Here is a 16484-nt window from a genome sequence, read left to right as displayed (position 1 = left end):
GAGAAAAAAAGGGAACTGCAATGATCCCAAGCATACAGCCTCATCTGTAAAGCATGCTGGAGGTGGTGTCATGGCTGCTTCTGGAACAGACCCTCTCCACTTTACTGATGACTTAATGTATGATGACAGTAGCAGAATGAATTTGGAAGGGTACAAAACCATCTTGCCTACCAATATTCAAGAAAATGCCACCAGATTCATTGGGAAGTGCTTCATATTGCATCAGGACAATGACCCAAAACACCTGCCAGTTCAGTCAAGGAGTTTATCAGGGCAAAGAAATGGAAAGTCTTAGATTGCCCAAGTCAATCTCCAGATTTAAATCCGATTGAACATGAATTTCAGCAGCTGAAGAGGAGAGTAAAGGCAGAAACTCCCCAAAACAAGCAACAATTGGAATTGGCTGCATTAAAGGCTGGGAAAAGTATTTCAAAGGATGAGACCAAGAGTCTGGTGATGTCTATGGGTCACAGACTCACTGCTGTGATTGTGCGCAAGGGATCTGCAACTAAATAATAGCTTTTAATCTTTTATATCTGCCTTATGTTCAACTGTCCCAATACTTCTGCTCACATCAACGAGTGGGATGAACTCTAAAAGTGCTGTTCTTTTTATTTGGCAGAACATGTATGTGTTGAATCACCCAATAATAAAATGTGAGATTCTGTAGTTTTGTCTCATATTCATCTTTTCATCATATTTGCAAATGTCTTGACTCCACAGCCAACAGAACAATTTTGTCTTCACTGGTCCAATACTTTTGGAGGGCACTGTATATTAATTTATTTGTAATTTTAATTACTTTTCCCGCACAATTTAGTCATGAAAAAAATGTCAAAATGCAAAAAAAAAAAAAAAAAAATATATATATATATATATATATATATATATATATATAAATAATAATAATAAAACAAATAATAATAATGGCAATAAAAATAGGCTCTTTTCTTTTTTAGATATGTATTTATAAAATATAATATTATATATATGTATATATTAGTACACTTTTTATACAATTTAATTTAATTTCCCACTGCAACATATTTGAGCATTTAAACTTCGATTCATTTGTAATTATTAAAACAGATGCTGATTTCTATAGGGCTAAATTAGCTGGCAAATCCTGCTAAATTAGCGTGTGTCCTGCCTGCGTTCTCTTTGCAGAGGTGTTATGAAATGTTTAATTGTGCCGGTTGCTCCAGCAGGGGAGGGACGCGGCGCGCGCTAGGAGGCGCTGGATCTCAGTGCGCACATGAGTCAATGTGCGGAGGACACTCACTCTCTCTCTCTCGCTCTCTCTCTCTCTCTCCATCATTTATGATCGCTCTTTCTCTCCGCTGCTCATTTGCTTCGCGTCTTCGATCACTCCTTCCGTTCTCAACCACAAATCTGCGGCGTTCAGTCCAGTCAAGCAGCATGAATTGAACGCTTCTAAATGACCATCCGAGCGCGTGAAGCGTTTCCATTCACCACAACTGTTCCACTGTCATCCAGCGCGCTCCGCTTGGGCTTCTTCCCGGAGAAGAAAGAGAGAGACTCTTGATTTTTTTTACGCTGCTTTGGGTGTAAATGTTGAAGCTTGAATGGCTGGAGCTCAACCTGGCGTTCATGCGCTTCAACTCAAGCCGGTGCGCGTGTCCGAGAGTCTGAAGCGAGGCAGTAGATTTATGAAATGGGATGAGGTAAGTCACCATCAGCCTGTGTGTGTGTGTGTGTGTGTGTGTGTGCGCGTGCGGGTGTTTGACGTCTTCAAGTCAGAGAATGAATGCATGTGATGCTTGTGCTTTGTTTGATCGCTCGCGCGGATGTTGCATTGTTTACAAGCCCAGCATGAACGCAACAAACGCCGCAGAGCTTCTCAATCAGCTCCCCATTGATCTCGATTGATGTTAGACGGGCTTTGACTTCTCAAGTCCATCAGCACAGACTCCATCTGGAGCGAGTGTCAGAGTCTCTGCAGAGCCTCGTGAGAATGACATCAGGTTACTTTGTGTGCAGTAATGTATCACTGCATCGGTCTGTCACTGGTAACCCGACTGCACTAATGCAAGCTCACTCTGTGTCTGTAATATGAAGCCTTTAAAACAAGCGTGCAGTTTGCTAGAGAATGTCGCATTTTGTAGCGAGTGCTGCATGAGCATTGATTGAGTGCTGAGGATCTCACACACATTCACCTGTTGGATGAGAGAGTTTTCTGCGAGGAAAAACTCCCTGCAGCTCTGGATGAAGGAATTTAAAGGCTTTACATATGATAAATATCACACATTTTCTGTATTTTAAAGCATATACATGATTTCATTTGTTTCTGTTATTGCAGATGCTTTATTTTGTACCAGATGTTGAGAAATGAGGGGTTTTGTTGATTATTTAGTACGTTCTCCCTACACTGAAAATAAAAATGGATGTAGAAAGAGTTTTCTTTTAGAAAAAAACAAAAAAAAATAACTGCAAGTAACCTATTGAAGTAAATGTAAAATTTTGACAATAGACTGACTGAAGTGCACTCTTAAAAATAAAGGTGCTTAAAAGGTTCTTCACAGCGATGCCATAAGAACCATTTTTGGTTCCACAAAGAACTTTAAAGAACCATCTCTTTCTTACCCTTTTATAATCTGAAGAACCTTTTTTCGCCACAAAGAAGCTTTTGTGAAACAGAAAGGTTCTTCAGATGTTAAAGGATCTTTTTTAAACAAAAAATTTTCTTTTGCCATCGTGAATCACTTTTATTTTTAAGAGTGTATTTTCTTGCAAAATGTACTCCAATAATCTTTGTTTTTATTTACAACTATCATTTTTACAGAATAATATTACATTTAGTAGTTGATCAATATGAGTTATAATGGACTTTAGCTTTTAGTTCATGCTTAACTTGAATATCTGGTTGCACCATTAATCAAAAATCAACTGTAATTCAACTATCAAGAGGTTTTAATGTGGTTATGTTTTACACATCAGTAATTTTGTCTATTAATGCTCAAAAGTTAAATATTAAAGCCATGCATTCATTTGAAAAAATTCTGCTATAAATTCTGTCCAAAAAAAGCTGGTATATTATGTTAGTGTAAATCTAGTTAATTAAATCTGAAATCATTTTCAGCATTTTTTTTTTTATTTTGTAATTTCAAACTTTTTTTTTTCATTACAGATTAAAAAAAAAAAAAAAACTGGTTCATAAGCTTGTTAGTGTAAATCTGGGTAATGCATTTAAGTCTGATACCATTTTTCTAGCATTTTTTAAATAATTTAAACAATTGTTTCATTGAAAATTATCATCAGAACAAGAAATATTAACAAGCATTTGAGAATGCATGTGGAGTGTTCTCTTTGCCACATTAAATATTAAGAGATTTTAATGTGGTGTAAATCAGGTAAAGTAAAACTTTTGTTGGTGTTGGTAACATCAGTACTTTTAATGCTTTAACGCTAAATGTAAAAGCCATTGTTGGTCATTTTAATCATACAGGCTACATTCATTTTAGAACCTGCTGCTATAAATTCTACCAGAGATTTTAAGAAGTCAAGCGTTTTATTGAATATTTAGCATATTCCCCCTAATATCATGCATAATATTAATACATATATTACATATATTAATAATAATATTATTATATGAATAATAATATTTAGTGGTTGAACAATATGGGTCTTAATGACCAATTTGTGGACTTTTGCTTTTAGTTCACACAGATCTTGATCAAAAATCAGCTGTAATTCAGTTATTAAGAGATTCTTGTTCTGTAAATGATCTAAAGTAAAACATTTGTTGATGCTGGTAACATCAGTTCGTTTGTCTGTTATATGTAATGCTTTAAAAATGATCAAAAATGACTTTTCTGTTTGGCTTTAAACATATGCTCTAAATTCTGTCCAAAACAGCTGGTTTGTTATGCTAGTACATTTAATACGTCTGATGGCATTTTTCTAGCATTTTTTTTTTAGCCTTTTTTTCTCATTTAAACACTTTTTTTTCTCCAAATGATCTCAAACATTTGTTGATGTAACATCAGTACTTATACTGTAAAGCTAAATACATTCATTTTAGAAACTTCTGCTATGAATTCTGTCCAAGAAAGCTGGTTTGTTAGTGTTACAATTTCAAGTCTAATACCATTAAAATGAAGTCTGATACAATGTTCAGCATTTTTCTCATTTAAAACATTTAAGTCTGATACCATTTTTCTAGCATTTTTTTAGCCTTTTTCTCATTTAAACACTTTTTTCTCCAAATGATCTCAAACATTTGTTGATGTAACATCAGTACTTATACTGTAAAGCTAAATACATTCATTTTAGAAACTTCTGCTATGAATTCTGTCCAAGAAAGCTGGTTTGTTAGTGTTACAATTTCAAGTCTAATACCATTAAAATGAAGTCTGATACAATGTTCAGCATTTTTTCTCATTTAAAACATTTAAGTCTGATACCATTTATCTAGCATTTTCTATCCAATTTAAACACATTTTCATTAGAAATGAACAACATAAGAAGAATAATAAACATAATTAAAATGGGTTTTAGAATGTATTTGAACAAAACCAGAATGATTTGAGATGTTATAAAGGTGTGCCTGTGCCTCAAATATAATGATATAACCCAGAATCTGAAATATTGCTTCATCTCGCATCTCGGTTTTACATTTTCAGGTTTAAAAGGGGAAAAAAATCCCATCTTTTGGATGTATCCGTGCTCTTTTAGAAGCTGTAATCACTAAGTAGGTGTGAGTTTTCTGGAGGAGTCTGACTGCCATCAGCACAATAATGCCGTGCAGCTTTACATGAGCTTATGCTGAAAAATGTTGACGTTTAAAAGCTTTTCTCTGCAAATAAAACAGGAAATGTTGGCCTGTTGCTATGGCAACTTTCATGCTTTAAATTCCCGTCTTCCTTGCCTGCCTTACATTAGCGAAGACACGCCGCGCCGCCCAACTTAGATGTGCAGTTAGAATGTGGGCAGACCCACGCAAGAGCTAAAATAACACAATCAATTACAGAGATCTCTGTGGAGAGGACGGTAAATGCTCCCCTTCGCTCAGCGGATGAGACGTTGGTTCTGCTTAAACAGACCTGTGACTTGAATGTTGTGACTTCCACCGGTGGGAAATTATTACCAGCCAGCACCAATCACACTAATATAGAGCGCTTATGCAACGTCTGAGTCAAACCTCAAATTTCGGTCCGTCCCGAGACCGTATCGAGAAACATGTTTTCAAGTGGATTGCCACAGAAATCCCAAGTGTTCAAGATTAGTCTTCACCTCCCACAGAAACATGACGTCGGCTTACCCAAGACTTTGATTCTGCTGTGCTTTTTATTTAGTGCACTTAAAATAACTCCTGCAGTTGCATGTACAGATCATATGTTGTCAAAATTGGACTTCTATGGGGTTTTTTTATTCCGTCCGTTTGCTCTGAGCCACTCTTGTTTTAGTATATGCTATACGCTTTTGTTAATTATTTGAATTTCATTTAATTTTTTTGTTATTTTGTTGTGCTTTTGTCATTTTATTAATCTGTATGTACACAGTAGTCAACATTTGAAGTGGGTCACAAGTTCATCAAAGAACACAAGAACACATTCCATCTATTTGCTCTGAGCCACTGCTGTTTTAGTATATAATATTAGCTTTTTAAAAAATATTTTGAACTTTATTTTCAGTTTTTTTCAGTTTTTAACTTTATTTTAAATTTTAAGAACTTTATTTTTACAGATATTATACTTTATTTTATTTTATGATATTTTATTGATCTATATAGTTTTTATTCATTTTTATTTATTAGCTTTTTAAAATTTGGAATTAAATTTTATTTTTAATGTTTTAGTAATTTTGTTGCATATTTTATTTTATTAGTCTATATTGTTTTTATTCATTTTATTTATTAGTTTTTGTATAATTTTAGTAATTTTAGTACTTTAAAATACATAGTTTATATATGTTTGTTTTTCAGTTTATTTATTTCAAGTAATGAAAAATTTTTTTTTTTTTAATTATCAATTGAATTTTATGGGTTATATTCTGCCTTTTGATGTCAAAATTGGACTTGAATGGGTTTTATTCCATCTATTTGTCTAAAACGTTGTTATTTTAGTACATACTATTAGCTTTTGTTAATATTTTTTATTTTATTTTATTTGTAGTTATTTTTAGTAATTTTCTTGTGCGTTTTTTATATTTTTGATATAGTTTTTATTAATTTATCTATTAGTTTAAAAAATTTTTTTTGTCATTTTAATACTTCAAGTTAAAAATAAGCAATATTGTATTGTATATATTCATGTTTTATATTTGATTTCATTTAACATTTATTTTATTTTAAGCGATTTTTATGTTTTTAGTTTTAGTTCATTATAATCCTGCTCTATATGCTAGTGTAAAAGGAACATTTCAGCAGATATATGCTCTTAAAATGTATGACATTACAGACCAAAAATAATGACATCTTGCATTTAGATCCATATTGTCCAAAATTGTTTTCTAACAATAGCAAGTGCTTCCCATTTAGTTATTTTAATACGTCAAGTTAAACTAAACAAAACTGCAAAATCTTGCCTTTGCATGAATCAGAAATAAATCTGATTTTATATTATTTTATTTCCATTTAAGTTTTTTTTATTTAAAGTAACACTTTTTTTATGTTTAAAAATGTTTGTTTATGTTTAGTTAATTATAATTCTTCTCAGAGCTCATCTATATGCTAGTGTAAAAGGAAACTTTTATGATGTATATATTTAAAATCCGTCTTTCTAATCCAGCAGTACCGACCAAAAATAATGGCATATTGCATTAAGATTCATATGCATGATGTGGATTGTCCAAAATTGTTGTCTAGCAATAGCAAGTGGTAAATCATGGTTTATGTAAACTGAAGCTTATTGACTATTTTACATTTCATTATATTCCTGACTCAGTTCCCCTTTTCCAGCCCTTTGTCAAAAGAAAATACGATCTTTTCATGGGACCTTAATGCATATTGTGAATATGTTGTCCATAACCATTTTTACATTAATTCTGCTGTTTATTGTCATTTTCTCTGCTCAGGATTCATCCACGGTGACTCCAGTGACGTTGCGCGTCGATCCCCAGGGATACTTCCTGTACTGGACAGATCAGAATAAGGTAATTTCTCAAATCAAAATCCAGAGCAGCCTGATTGAAGCTTGTGATTATTTTATTTTTTGTTTTTCCACAAGTGCGTCCCAGTTTTGTGTGCCATGTTTGCTGATCGGGTTGTCCAATAAAATGGGTTGTCCATTTTATTCTAGTATTATAACTATACCATCTTACTATTTATTAGTATTTCATTTGTATTTTTCATTTTCATTTTAGTTAAAGCTTTAGTCATTTAGTTTGTTGTGTTGATTAAATGTCTATTTAGTTTTTATAAATCTTTATTTTGTTTTTATTTCTTCATTTAGTACTTAAACTAAATGAAAACGTGAAATTTTGCCTTTATGCAACTAATTGAAATCTCTCTAATATGTTTTTTAATATTCTATTTAATTTAATTTATTTAAACTAACATTAAATGTAGTTTTTATGTCCGTATTTTCCATTCTAATTTTAATTTAATTTAATTTAATTTTTTTTGTTGCTGTTTTGATGAAATATTTCTTTTTAGTTTGTAATAATTTTTATTTAATTGTTTATTTCTTCATTTAGTACTTAAACTTAATGAAAAAATTTTAATGCAACTATTTGGAAATAAATGCAAATGAATATCTAATACGTTTTTAATATTCTATTGTATTAAATTAACATTAAATTGTATTTATGTATAAAATGTAACATTTAATTTATTTCAATTAACATAAATATATTTTAGTGTTTTTAGTTTTAGTTGACGATAATAACACTGGTCGGGGGTTTTCCTGACGTTTTCCCAGACTAACCTGCCAATGACATTAAAAGTATTTTAAATTTCACTCTTCACCCTTACGCTCAAGCGTCCTGAGCATTAAAACGAGACGATATAAGTATACATCTCATCAGAACGAAACAGTTGGTCTTATCTAGTGTGGTGTCACTTTCCAAAGTCTGTCCGGAGGGAATGAGGTTGAGTCTTTTGTCCAGATGGAGCACCGACAGCCAAATGCTCACATCGCCTCCGAGTCTGGCTCAGAGAGATGTCCCACTTTAAATGAGCCATTTTCATCCAAGTATGGATGATTTTTCATTTGAACTGTTCCAGAGTCTGTCCTTCACTTTTTGCCTTTGCATTAATGTTCCAAACATGAAAATAAAGGTGTACTGTTCATTCAGTGTTGATCTTGACTGATGTACCTGGAGCTGCTGATCTGATAAACAGCATCTAATAGATTGTGCTCAATAGTAATTGCGCTGAAATGATCTGATGGAGTGAAGTGTGGGTGAAGAGCAGAGCAGAACAGACGTCACGCTGTATTAAAAGCATACAGCATTGCTGTACAATGATTACACAAGAATCACAAGCACGTTTGCTAAGATAACATCAGTTCATTCTGCCTTTCAGAAAGCGTCAGAAAGCACGCATTGTCACACCATCACTCTGTTTTCACCGTTGTGTTAGTTGTCATGGTTATTGATTTGATTTCGTCATTCTGTTCAGCCGTGTCTCGTTTATTATCTTTGTTTGCTTTGGTACTTAAGTCCTAGTCTGTGTAGTGTCTGTTTGTCGGTTCTTATAAGTGTCTCACCTCATGTGTCTCTTCCTGTCTTGTCTGGATACCCTCGTGGATTATTAAAGCCTGTTTATGTTTGGAATCTCGTCTTCGCTTCCGTTCCTCGACACAGTCGGTGTGACATGTAGCTTATTATGGAAAATTAAGGCCACTGAGGTGATGAAACCAGAAAATGAAGAGCTCACCTGCCATGATACTGATTTTGAGTAAAAGAATGTTGAAAAATACTTTGCACTTGTTCATTTTACATCTTAATTCAACTCTTTTGATGAACCTGTAGAGTAGCTTTTGTTTTTCATAGACAGAATTATACATGAAATCAAACTGACCCTGTTCACTTTCATAATTCATGTTCCTGGTCTTGAATGTCATTTAAGAAAGATTTATTTGTTTGTTTGTTAGTATTTTCAAGACCTAAACTGAAAAAAAAAAACTTGGTGTAGGGTTCATTTTAAAACAATTTTCACTCAAACATTGCTAGTAAATAACAAGTAACACATTAAATTAATCAATGAAATAGTATTTTCTTGTAAACAGTGTCATTTTAGGATCATTGGGATAATATTATAGTTTTTATGAATCAGTTTTTATTTTTATATTTACAGTTGTCATTTTAATTTTAGTTAAAGATTTAGTCATTTTGTTGTGTTTTTGTTTTTATATCTATGTTGATATAGTTTTTAAATAAGTTTATTTCAGTTTTAGTTTTAGCTATTTTTGTACATTAAGTTAAACTAAATTAAAATGTTGAAATGTTGCCTTGGCAACTAGATGAAATTATTATTATTATTTTTAATTTCAGTCCAAGTTTCCTTTATTTCAAGTATTTCAGGTTTTTCTGTCTGTCTACTGTATCTTATTTATTACTAATTTATTTATTTATTGTTTTAGGTTTTTTTTTTTTTCTAATTTATTTATTATTTTCCCAATTTATTTATTCATTTATTTAAATTTTATTCAAAGTATAATGTGACCTGGACATGCTTTGAGAGTAAACTCAACAGGAAGTGAGGTCATATGAGTTGAATGTGGATTTGGCCTCTCTTCTCCTCTTGCCCTTTTATGTAAGAGAATCAATTATGATTCAGTCGAGTGCGAATGTATTCCAGCAAACTTTAACATGTCATTTCTCATGTCAGTTTGTGAAAGCAGAAGTGAGTAACATCAGAATAATATTCATCTGAGTGACTCAATCTTCAGAGACCAGATGGTATTGAATAAAACGCTGCTAATTGTGACGGACTCTGAAGGGCTCAGGACACCTAAACTGCATTCAGTATCTGTGCGTATAGATATTGATATCGTCTGAAACAAAAGCATTTCCAGGTCACATTTGTCTCAAAATATAATGAAAAAATTATATATGTGAACATTATAGTAATGAAAATTTGCGAAGTTGAAAAAGTTCGACCACATCTCAACCATTCTTATATCACTAAACTGGTTACCATTCAAATCTAGAATTATTTTTAAAATTTTAACTTTTGTTTTTTAATCTCTGCAAAATCAAGCCCTATCATATCTCTCCGAGGCAATCTCTACTTCTAAACCAAATAGGTCCCTAAGATCCAGTAATCTTGGCCTCCTCTCTGTTCCTAGATCTAGGTTCATTGCAGAGGTGATCGAGCCTTCGCTGTTGCTGGTCCTAGTCTGTGGAACAAATTACCAGCATCTATTAGAGCTGCGCCCTCTTTGCCTGTATTTAAATGCCGGCTTAAAAAACATCTTCTTTCAATAGCTTTTATCTAGCCATGTCAATTGTATTGTTATGCTGTGTTTTGATGTTTTGTCTCTTATTTGTTTTATTTTAGCTGTATTGTACAGCACTTTGGATCAACCGGTAGTTGTGTGAAAGCGCTTTATAAATAAAGAGAAAGAAAGAAAGAAAGAAAGAAAACAAAATTACAATGAAATAAAATATTAATTGTCCTAAAATGGGCTTTGTTTTTTTTGTTTTTTAAGGCAAAATATAAATTCTTACCTTATTTTTTTTAATTTTTTTTAAAGATTAGGCACATATTTTTTTTTTATAAAAATAAAAAATAAAAGCATAACAAGAATAAAACATGCAACCATAAATCCTTAAGTTAAATTTAAATTAAATATTTATGGTGTAGTGTTTGTTATCCTGCCCAGTGTTTTTTTAGTATTACTGAGATACAATGCTATTATAGTTTTTATTAATATTTTGAATCAGTTTTTCTTTTTTTCAGTTTTAGCTTTAGTTAACAGTAATACCCTGCTGCCAGGATTCTGACTAGAACCTTAAAATTTGAGCATATCACACCAGTCCTCAGGTCCTTACAATGGCTTCCAGTTACATTTAGGATTGATTTTAAAGTACTTTTACTCGTTTATAAATCTCTAAATGGCCTAGGATCTAAATACATTGCAGATATGCTCACTGAATATAAACCTGACAGACCACTCAGATCATTAGGATCGAGTCAGTTAGAAATACCAAGGGTTCACACAAAACAAGGGGAGTCCGCTTTTAGCTATTATTCCAGAAGAGATCAGATGTGCTGAAACATTAGCCACATTTAAATTCAGACTCAAAACTCATCTGTTTAGCTGTTCATTTGTTGAATGAGCACTGTGCTACGTCCAAACTGATTGCACTATGTATAATCACTTTCTGTTCTTAACTGTTTTAAATTCTTTTTAAATCACTTTGTTTTTATTGTTGTGATTATTATAATTTTTTAATTTCTTGTTATTATTATTATTTTTAATGACTATTTCACTTCCTTTTATGTAAAGCACTTTGAATTACCGCTGTGTATGAAATGTGATATATAAATTAACTTGCCTTGCCTAATAACCCTGATTCTGCCTTTCCTCCTGTTTTTAATTTGTTTAATTTGTTTTACCCCCATATACTATATTACTTAATCACACTATATAGTAAAATGTGCATCACAATGCAATATAATCTTAATAGCCATAAAATGTAAATAAAGCCCTTAAAAATAATAATAATAATACAAAATATAATTTCTTATCTTTTATTGTATTTTGGGATGAAATATGGCTTGGACTCATTCTGTACAGGTTTTGTGAGATTCACCCTGTTTTTTTTTACTCTGATAAAAATCTACTTGTCAATCAATGAAAGCAATGAAAGCAAACCTGACAGTTTTTCCTGTCCATAAAATACGCTCAGAATTCCAGCACAGGCGCCTCTGGCCTATAGTAATATAATAGCATCCTGTATTGTTATGCAAACCAAGCGTATATTTGAATCAATACATGCGTTTCTATATTTAGCAGCACTACAGGCCAGATTGTCGCCAGCGAGAGTCGAGCAAATCATCACAGTCACTTACAAGCGGCTCCATTATTGAATATTGTAGCAGGTTTGTGAGTTTTCTGTGGATGGAGAGTCAATAGAGTACGGTTTGCTCTGCTGAACTAACAGATATTTGATCACATAGTCTCAATGGATTTTCAGAAGCGGAGTCTGAGCTCGCTGGCGACGTCTTCTGCAAGCTGATTTCAAGGGTTCCTGGTGACTGTCTTCAGATTGCTTTAGCCCAACTCCCAGTCACAGACCACCTCCATCCCCTGTTGCCATGGCGCTGGTGAAGCTCCCGCCACCATACGCAGGTTTTCATAGATGAACCAGCTGAGTGAGAGATGCTTTCATTATTCAGACAGCCTTGGCACGCACTTGCAATTATCATAAATATTATATCCTAGTCATATAACTATATCGGAAAAAATAGCAACTGCACTGCACTGCATCATAGTTGCATGCATGCAGGGACCTTCACGCACATTTACATTTGCATTGTTTGGTTTCCCATCAATGTCATTTTTGCATGTTTTGATTTCAAAGTTAGTAGGCTAAATGTGCGTTGAGTTGGAAATGACCTCGTGGCCTAGTGAATATTAAAGGAGACGTGTTTCTTGTCCTGTGTTAGTGTTTTAGGTCAAAGCTCTGAACAAATGACATCCTGGATGTCTTTATATAATCTCCTGGAGTCTGCTGTCCTCCCGCGTTCACAGAAGTGTGTCACGCGCATAAAAGTGTGTCAGCGAGGGCTGGGGGTTGTCTAGAAATGAAGAGAAATATATTATAGAAATAATGAAAATGGATTGATTTTGAAATTATAATTGGTTGTTCGGTGCCAATTTATCCTTAAAGTGTTGGTTTAATCACCGATATGGATGTTTTAAAGGCCAAATATGTGACCCTGGACCAGAAAACCAGTCTTAAGTGTCAATTGTTCGAAAAATATCTGAAAGCTGAATAAATAAGCTTTCTATTGATGTATGGTTTGTTAGGATCAGACAATATTTGGCCGAGATACAAAAATCTGGAATCTGAGGGTGCAAAGTTGTCCAAATGAAGTTCTTAGCCATGCATATTACAAATCAAAAAATGAAGTTTTGATATATTTATGGTAAGAAATTTACAAAATATCTTCATGGAACATGATCTTTATTTAATATCCTAATGATTTTTGGCATAGAAGAAAATTGATAATTTTGACCCATACAATGTATTTTTGGCTATTGCTACAAATATACCCCAGCAACTTAAGACTGGTTTTGTGGTCCAGGGTCACATATGTGTTTTATATAGTAGGCTATAGTTAGCAGTAAACTGGTTACCTCACTTGAATATGTTCGTAGATTTGTGTAGGATGTTATCTTTTGAAAGGAAATATTGATATTTTATTTGTAAACATCGTACTTCTTTCCGCTTATTTCAGTTAATGTCATAAAACTAGCGAGCTAAGCCGAAAAGCTGAAGGCTGAAGGTGCGAAAAGCAGAGGAACAGACAAACCGATTCAATTGAGTGAGTCATTTACGCTGGAAGTGCTCCGATTGATTCAAACTCGTGACTTCGATCATTTAATTTAAGCGATTCACTAGTCAAGTCACCTTTATTTATATAGCGCTTTTAACAATACAGATTGTGTCAAAGCATCTTTACAATATCAAAACACTAGCAACAGCCAGATCAAAAGAGCCATTCATTTTCGGCATCGCCTGTAATGATTTTAAAAAGCATGTAGTGATGGGTGAAACAGAGCTTTTCGAAACTCTGAATCAGTTAAACCAATTGTGTTGCAAAAGCACTCCAAGTGGATCGCATATCGCGAATCATTTGATTCAGATCAGGACTTCGAATCACATATTGTGAATCATGGGTGAAACTGAGCTTGTTTCGAAGCGATCCAATCAGATCACACATGGCGAATCAGTTGATTTAGATTGGGACTTCGGAGCAGCTTCGTGAATCATTTTGCGAATTGAATGTTTCTCGATCCTTGCTCTATCTATCCATGATGTAAGATTATGGTTCAAGAATTATTATTCAGATCTGGATTTAAGAGCGTATATCACAAATCATTTTATTCAGATCAGGACTTTGGAGCAGGTTCGCAAGTCATTTTTTCTTATTTCTTTTTTAACTTAAACAATAGAAAACATCAAACCATTAAGACGGGACAGTTATAAAAACAAAACAATGAAAAAAGAAAGACAGAAGGTATACATGAATGCAAATTAACCATGTTTTTTTTACTACACATACCGTGGTTAAACTATGGTTAGTGTTGTCAAACAATCCAAAGAAAACTATAGTTACTCCATATTAACTTATTGTTTATGGAAATGTTGCATAAAAGAAATGTCGCAATCACGCTGTTTGTGATATTCATATTGGTAAACAACAGCGCTCTTGCACGCATGATATTGCTTAAATATGTCCTGGCTCATATTTAAATATTGTAGTTCTGTGTTGTGTTTTGCTTTTATGTTTACATTACTTATTATGAGCTTATAAAACAGCATGCGCAAAAAAAATAAAGGAATCAGACAAATGTGGTTTAGTTTTTTAGAGTATGATGTCACATTACAGGGCACCGTCACATGTCAAGTTGACAAATGTTAGAAGTTGTTTGTGGAGCACATGAGGACATTCAGGTTTTACACTCTAATTTTACCCTCCAATCATTGCCGTGTTGCATAAATGAGTATAAAGAGCAAATGCCTCTTTGTTTTGTTCCAGCTCAGTTGTAGCTCGGTCGTGCCAGCAGAATGCCGTCAGCTTTGGTTTCTGCTGCAGCTGTCAGAAAGCATATCTATCAGCGTGTCCATTACACACTGCAGACGCAAATAATGCGGAGCTCTGGCCCTGCATCATTTCCTTACCAGGGTATTTTAATGAGAGCCTTTCGATTAATTCTTTGATCTGGATCTGCGCGTGTGAATTAGTCTGTTTAATTATTTATTCTTGATTTTCCGTCATTGTTTTCTCTGTCAACATTTCTCGTTCTGTTACCTCGTGTGACGTCTGAATGGCTTTTGTGATATTTAACATCATATTGATTCGGTTCAACAGCATGAAATTGTTTTTGTGAGCTGTGGCATAAAATCTGCCCCTCCCTCTTTCAGGAAACGGATCTATTGGACATCACCTACATCAAAGATGCAAGAACGGGGAAATGCACCAAAACACCAAAGGTAGGACTGCTGTATTCAACGCACCCAACCAGACGAATACATCCGGGCCCAAACAATATGCCAGCCAATACTAGCTCCAACATATTTTATAGCAAGAAAAGGAAAGTTCATTCACAATCATGAATCTTAAGTAGTCAAGTCAAACAACGTCCACCTTATTTTTTAACGCCATTTTGTAATGTAAATGTGAGAGACTTCCGGTGTGACTCACTTCCAGATATTTTTAGCGGTATGCCTACCAAAGATCATTACACTGCTTAGTATTGCAAACTGGTATTATCATAATATTTTAATGTATTGTCATAATTATAAACAGTGTATCAGATCGTTTACTGCAAGTTGTATTTACTTATAGCATGTTTACAATGTTCTGTCAAAGTTATGAACAAACTAAGAGTTTATTTGCAAAAACCGATAACTCCATTTTTTTTTTTTTTTCAGAAATCACGTTTTTTTTATTGCGCATTCCAAGTAATATCAATCAAACTGCAGTTGGGTTGTTTTGATTAAGTAATAATAACTTAAACAAATACAGGTAATTTACAAGATTAAAGTTCATTGAAAGTATGTTTTTTTTTTTTACATATTAAAAGTTTGTTTTATAGCAAAAGCAGATAACTCCACATTTCATTTTAAAAAAACACTCGTTTGATCTTTGTAATCTCCTCAGATGGCAATGTAGATGCCTGACAAACGTTGTTGTTGTTGTGATCATAAACTGTATGGATGTGATTACACGCAATACACAGAGCTTTTCCCTCACCATTGTAACGCGCTGCTTTTGCAAGGCTCTGTGAAAACGTTTCAGCTTTTATTTTCCTTTTTCACCCTGAAGAAGATATCACAGGTTCATCAAGTACGCCGAAATTATCCATCCTCGATCACTTTTAGTCAGCTTTGACAAAACCCCTCTCAGCTAGCACGTCTTTTCAAAGTGAAAGTAGCCGTGTCACCTGACCTGAATACAGCGCACTGATTTGCTAAAATGGACATATCGGCTTGTCGGCATCTTTTGTTTTTGAAAGTGGCGTTTATCGTTTCAAACATTCTTTCAATATCATTAATAGAATGTTCATTTAAAATTTAAAACATTATTTATACATTGTTCATGGAATGTTGTTTTGAAAGGTTTTAGTAGAGTGTTTGACTAACTTTATTTTTTAAATGTTAGGCTGATGATACACGGGGTAACTTTTTGAGCAATGTTGCCGTTGGGCAACTTTGGTTAATGTTGCCGTCAGCGGGCAACCAGGTGAGGCACAGGGCCCACGATTTAAAGTATCCAGACAGAAATTTGTTACCCATTCTCAGTGGGAAAGTGCCCAAGCAACACTGCTCAAAAAAGT

At 33.6% G+C, this 16484-nt stretch overlaps 1 protein-coding gene across 3 annotated transcripts in view; it reads left to right on the top strand.

Annotated features, from left to right (window-relative positions):
• Positions 1-1264: 1264 nt before the first annotated feature.
• LOC131522774 (1-phosphatidylinositol 4,5-bisphosphate phosphodiesterase beta-1) overlaps positions 1265-16484 on the top strand; it is a 79344-nt gene continuing 64124 nt past the window's right edge. For all 3 annotated transcript variants that reach the window (XR_009266634.1, XR_009266635.1, XM_058748485.1), the window contains exons 1-3: positions 1265-1685; positions 7039-7116; positions 15070-15138. Coding sequence is in view for 1 of the 3 variants with exons in the window: in XM_058748485.1 (XP_058604468.1) it covers positions 1587-1685; positions 7039-7116; positions 15070-15138 (246 nt within the window). In the remaining 2 variants the exon portion in view is untranslated. The remainder of the gene's footprint in view (positions 1686-7038; positions 7117-15069; positions 15139-16484) is intronic.

Source organism: Onychostoma macrolepis, chromosome 17 (assembly GCF_012432095.1).
Source record: "Onychostoma macrolepis isolate SWU-2019 chromosome 17, ASM1243209v1, whole genome shotgun sequence".
Classification (NCBI taxonomy): domain Eukaryota; kingdom Metazoa; phylum Chordata; class Actinopteri; order Cypriniformes; family Cyprinidae; genus Onychostoma; species Onychostoma macrolepis.
This window is presented reverse-complemented; position numbering and strand designations above follow the sequence as displayed.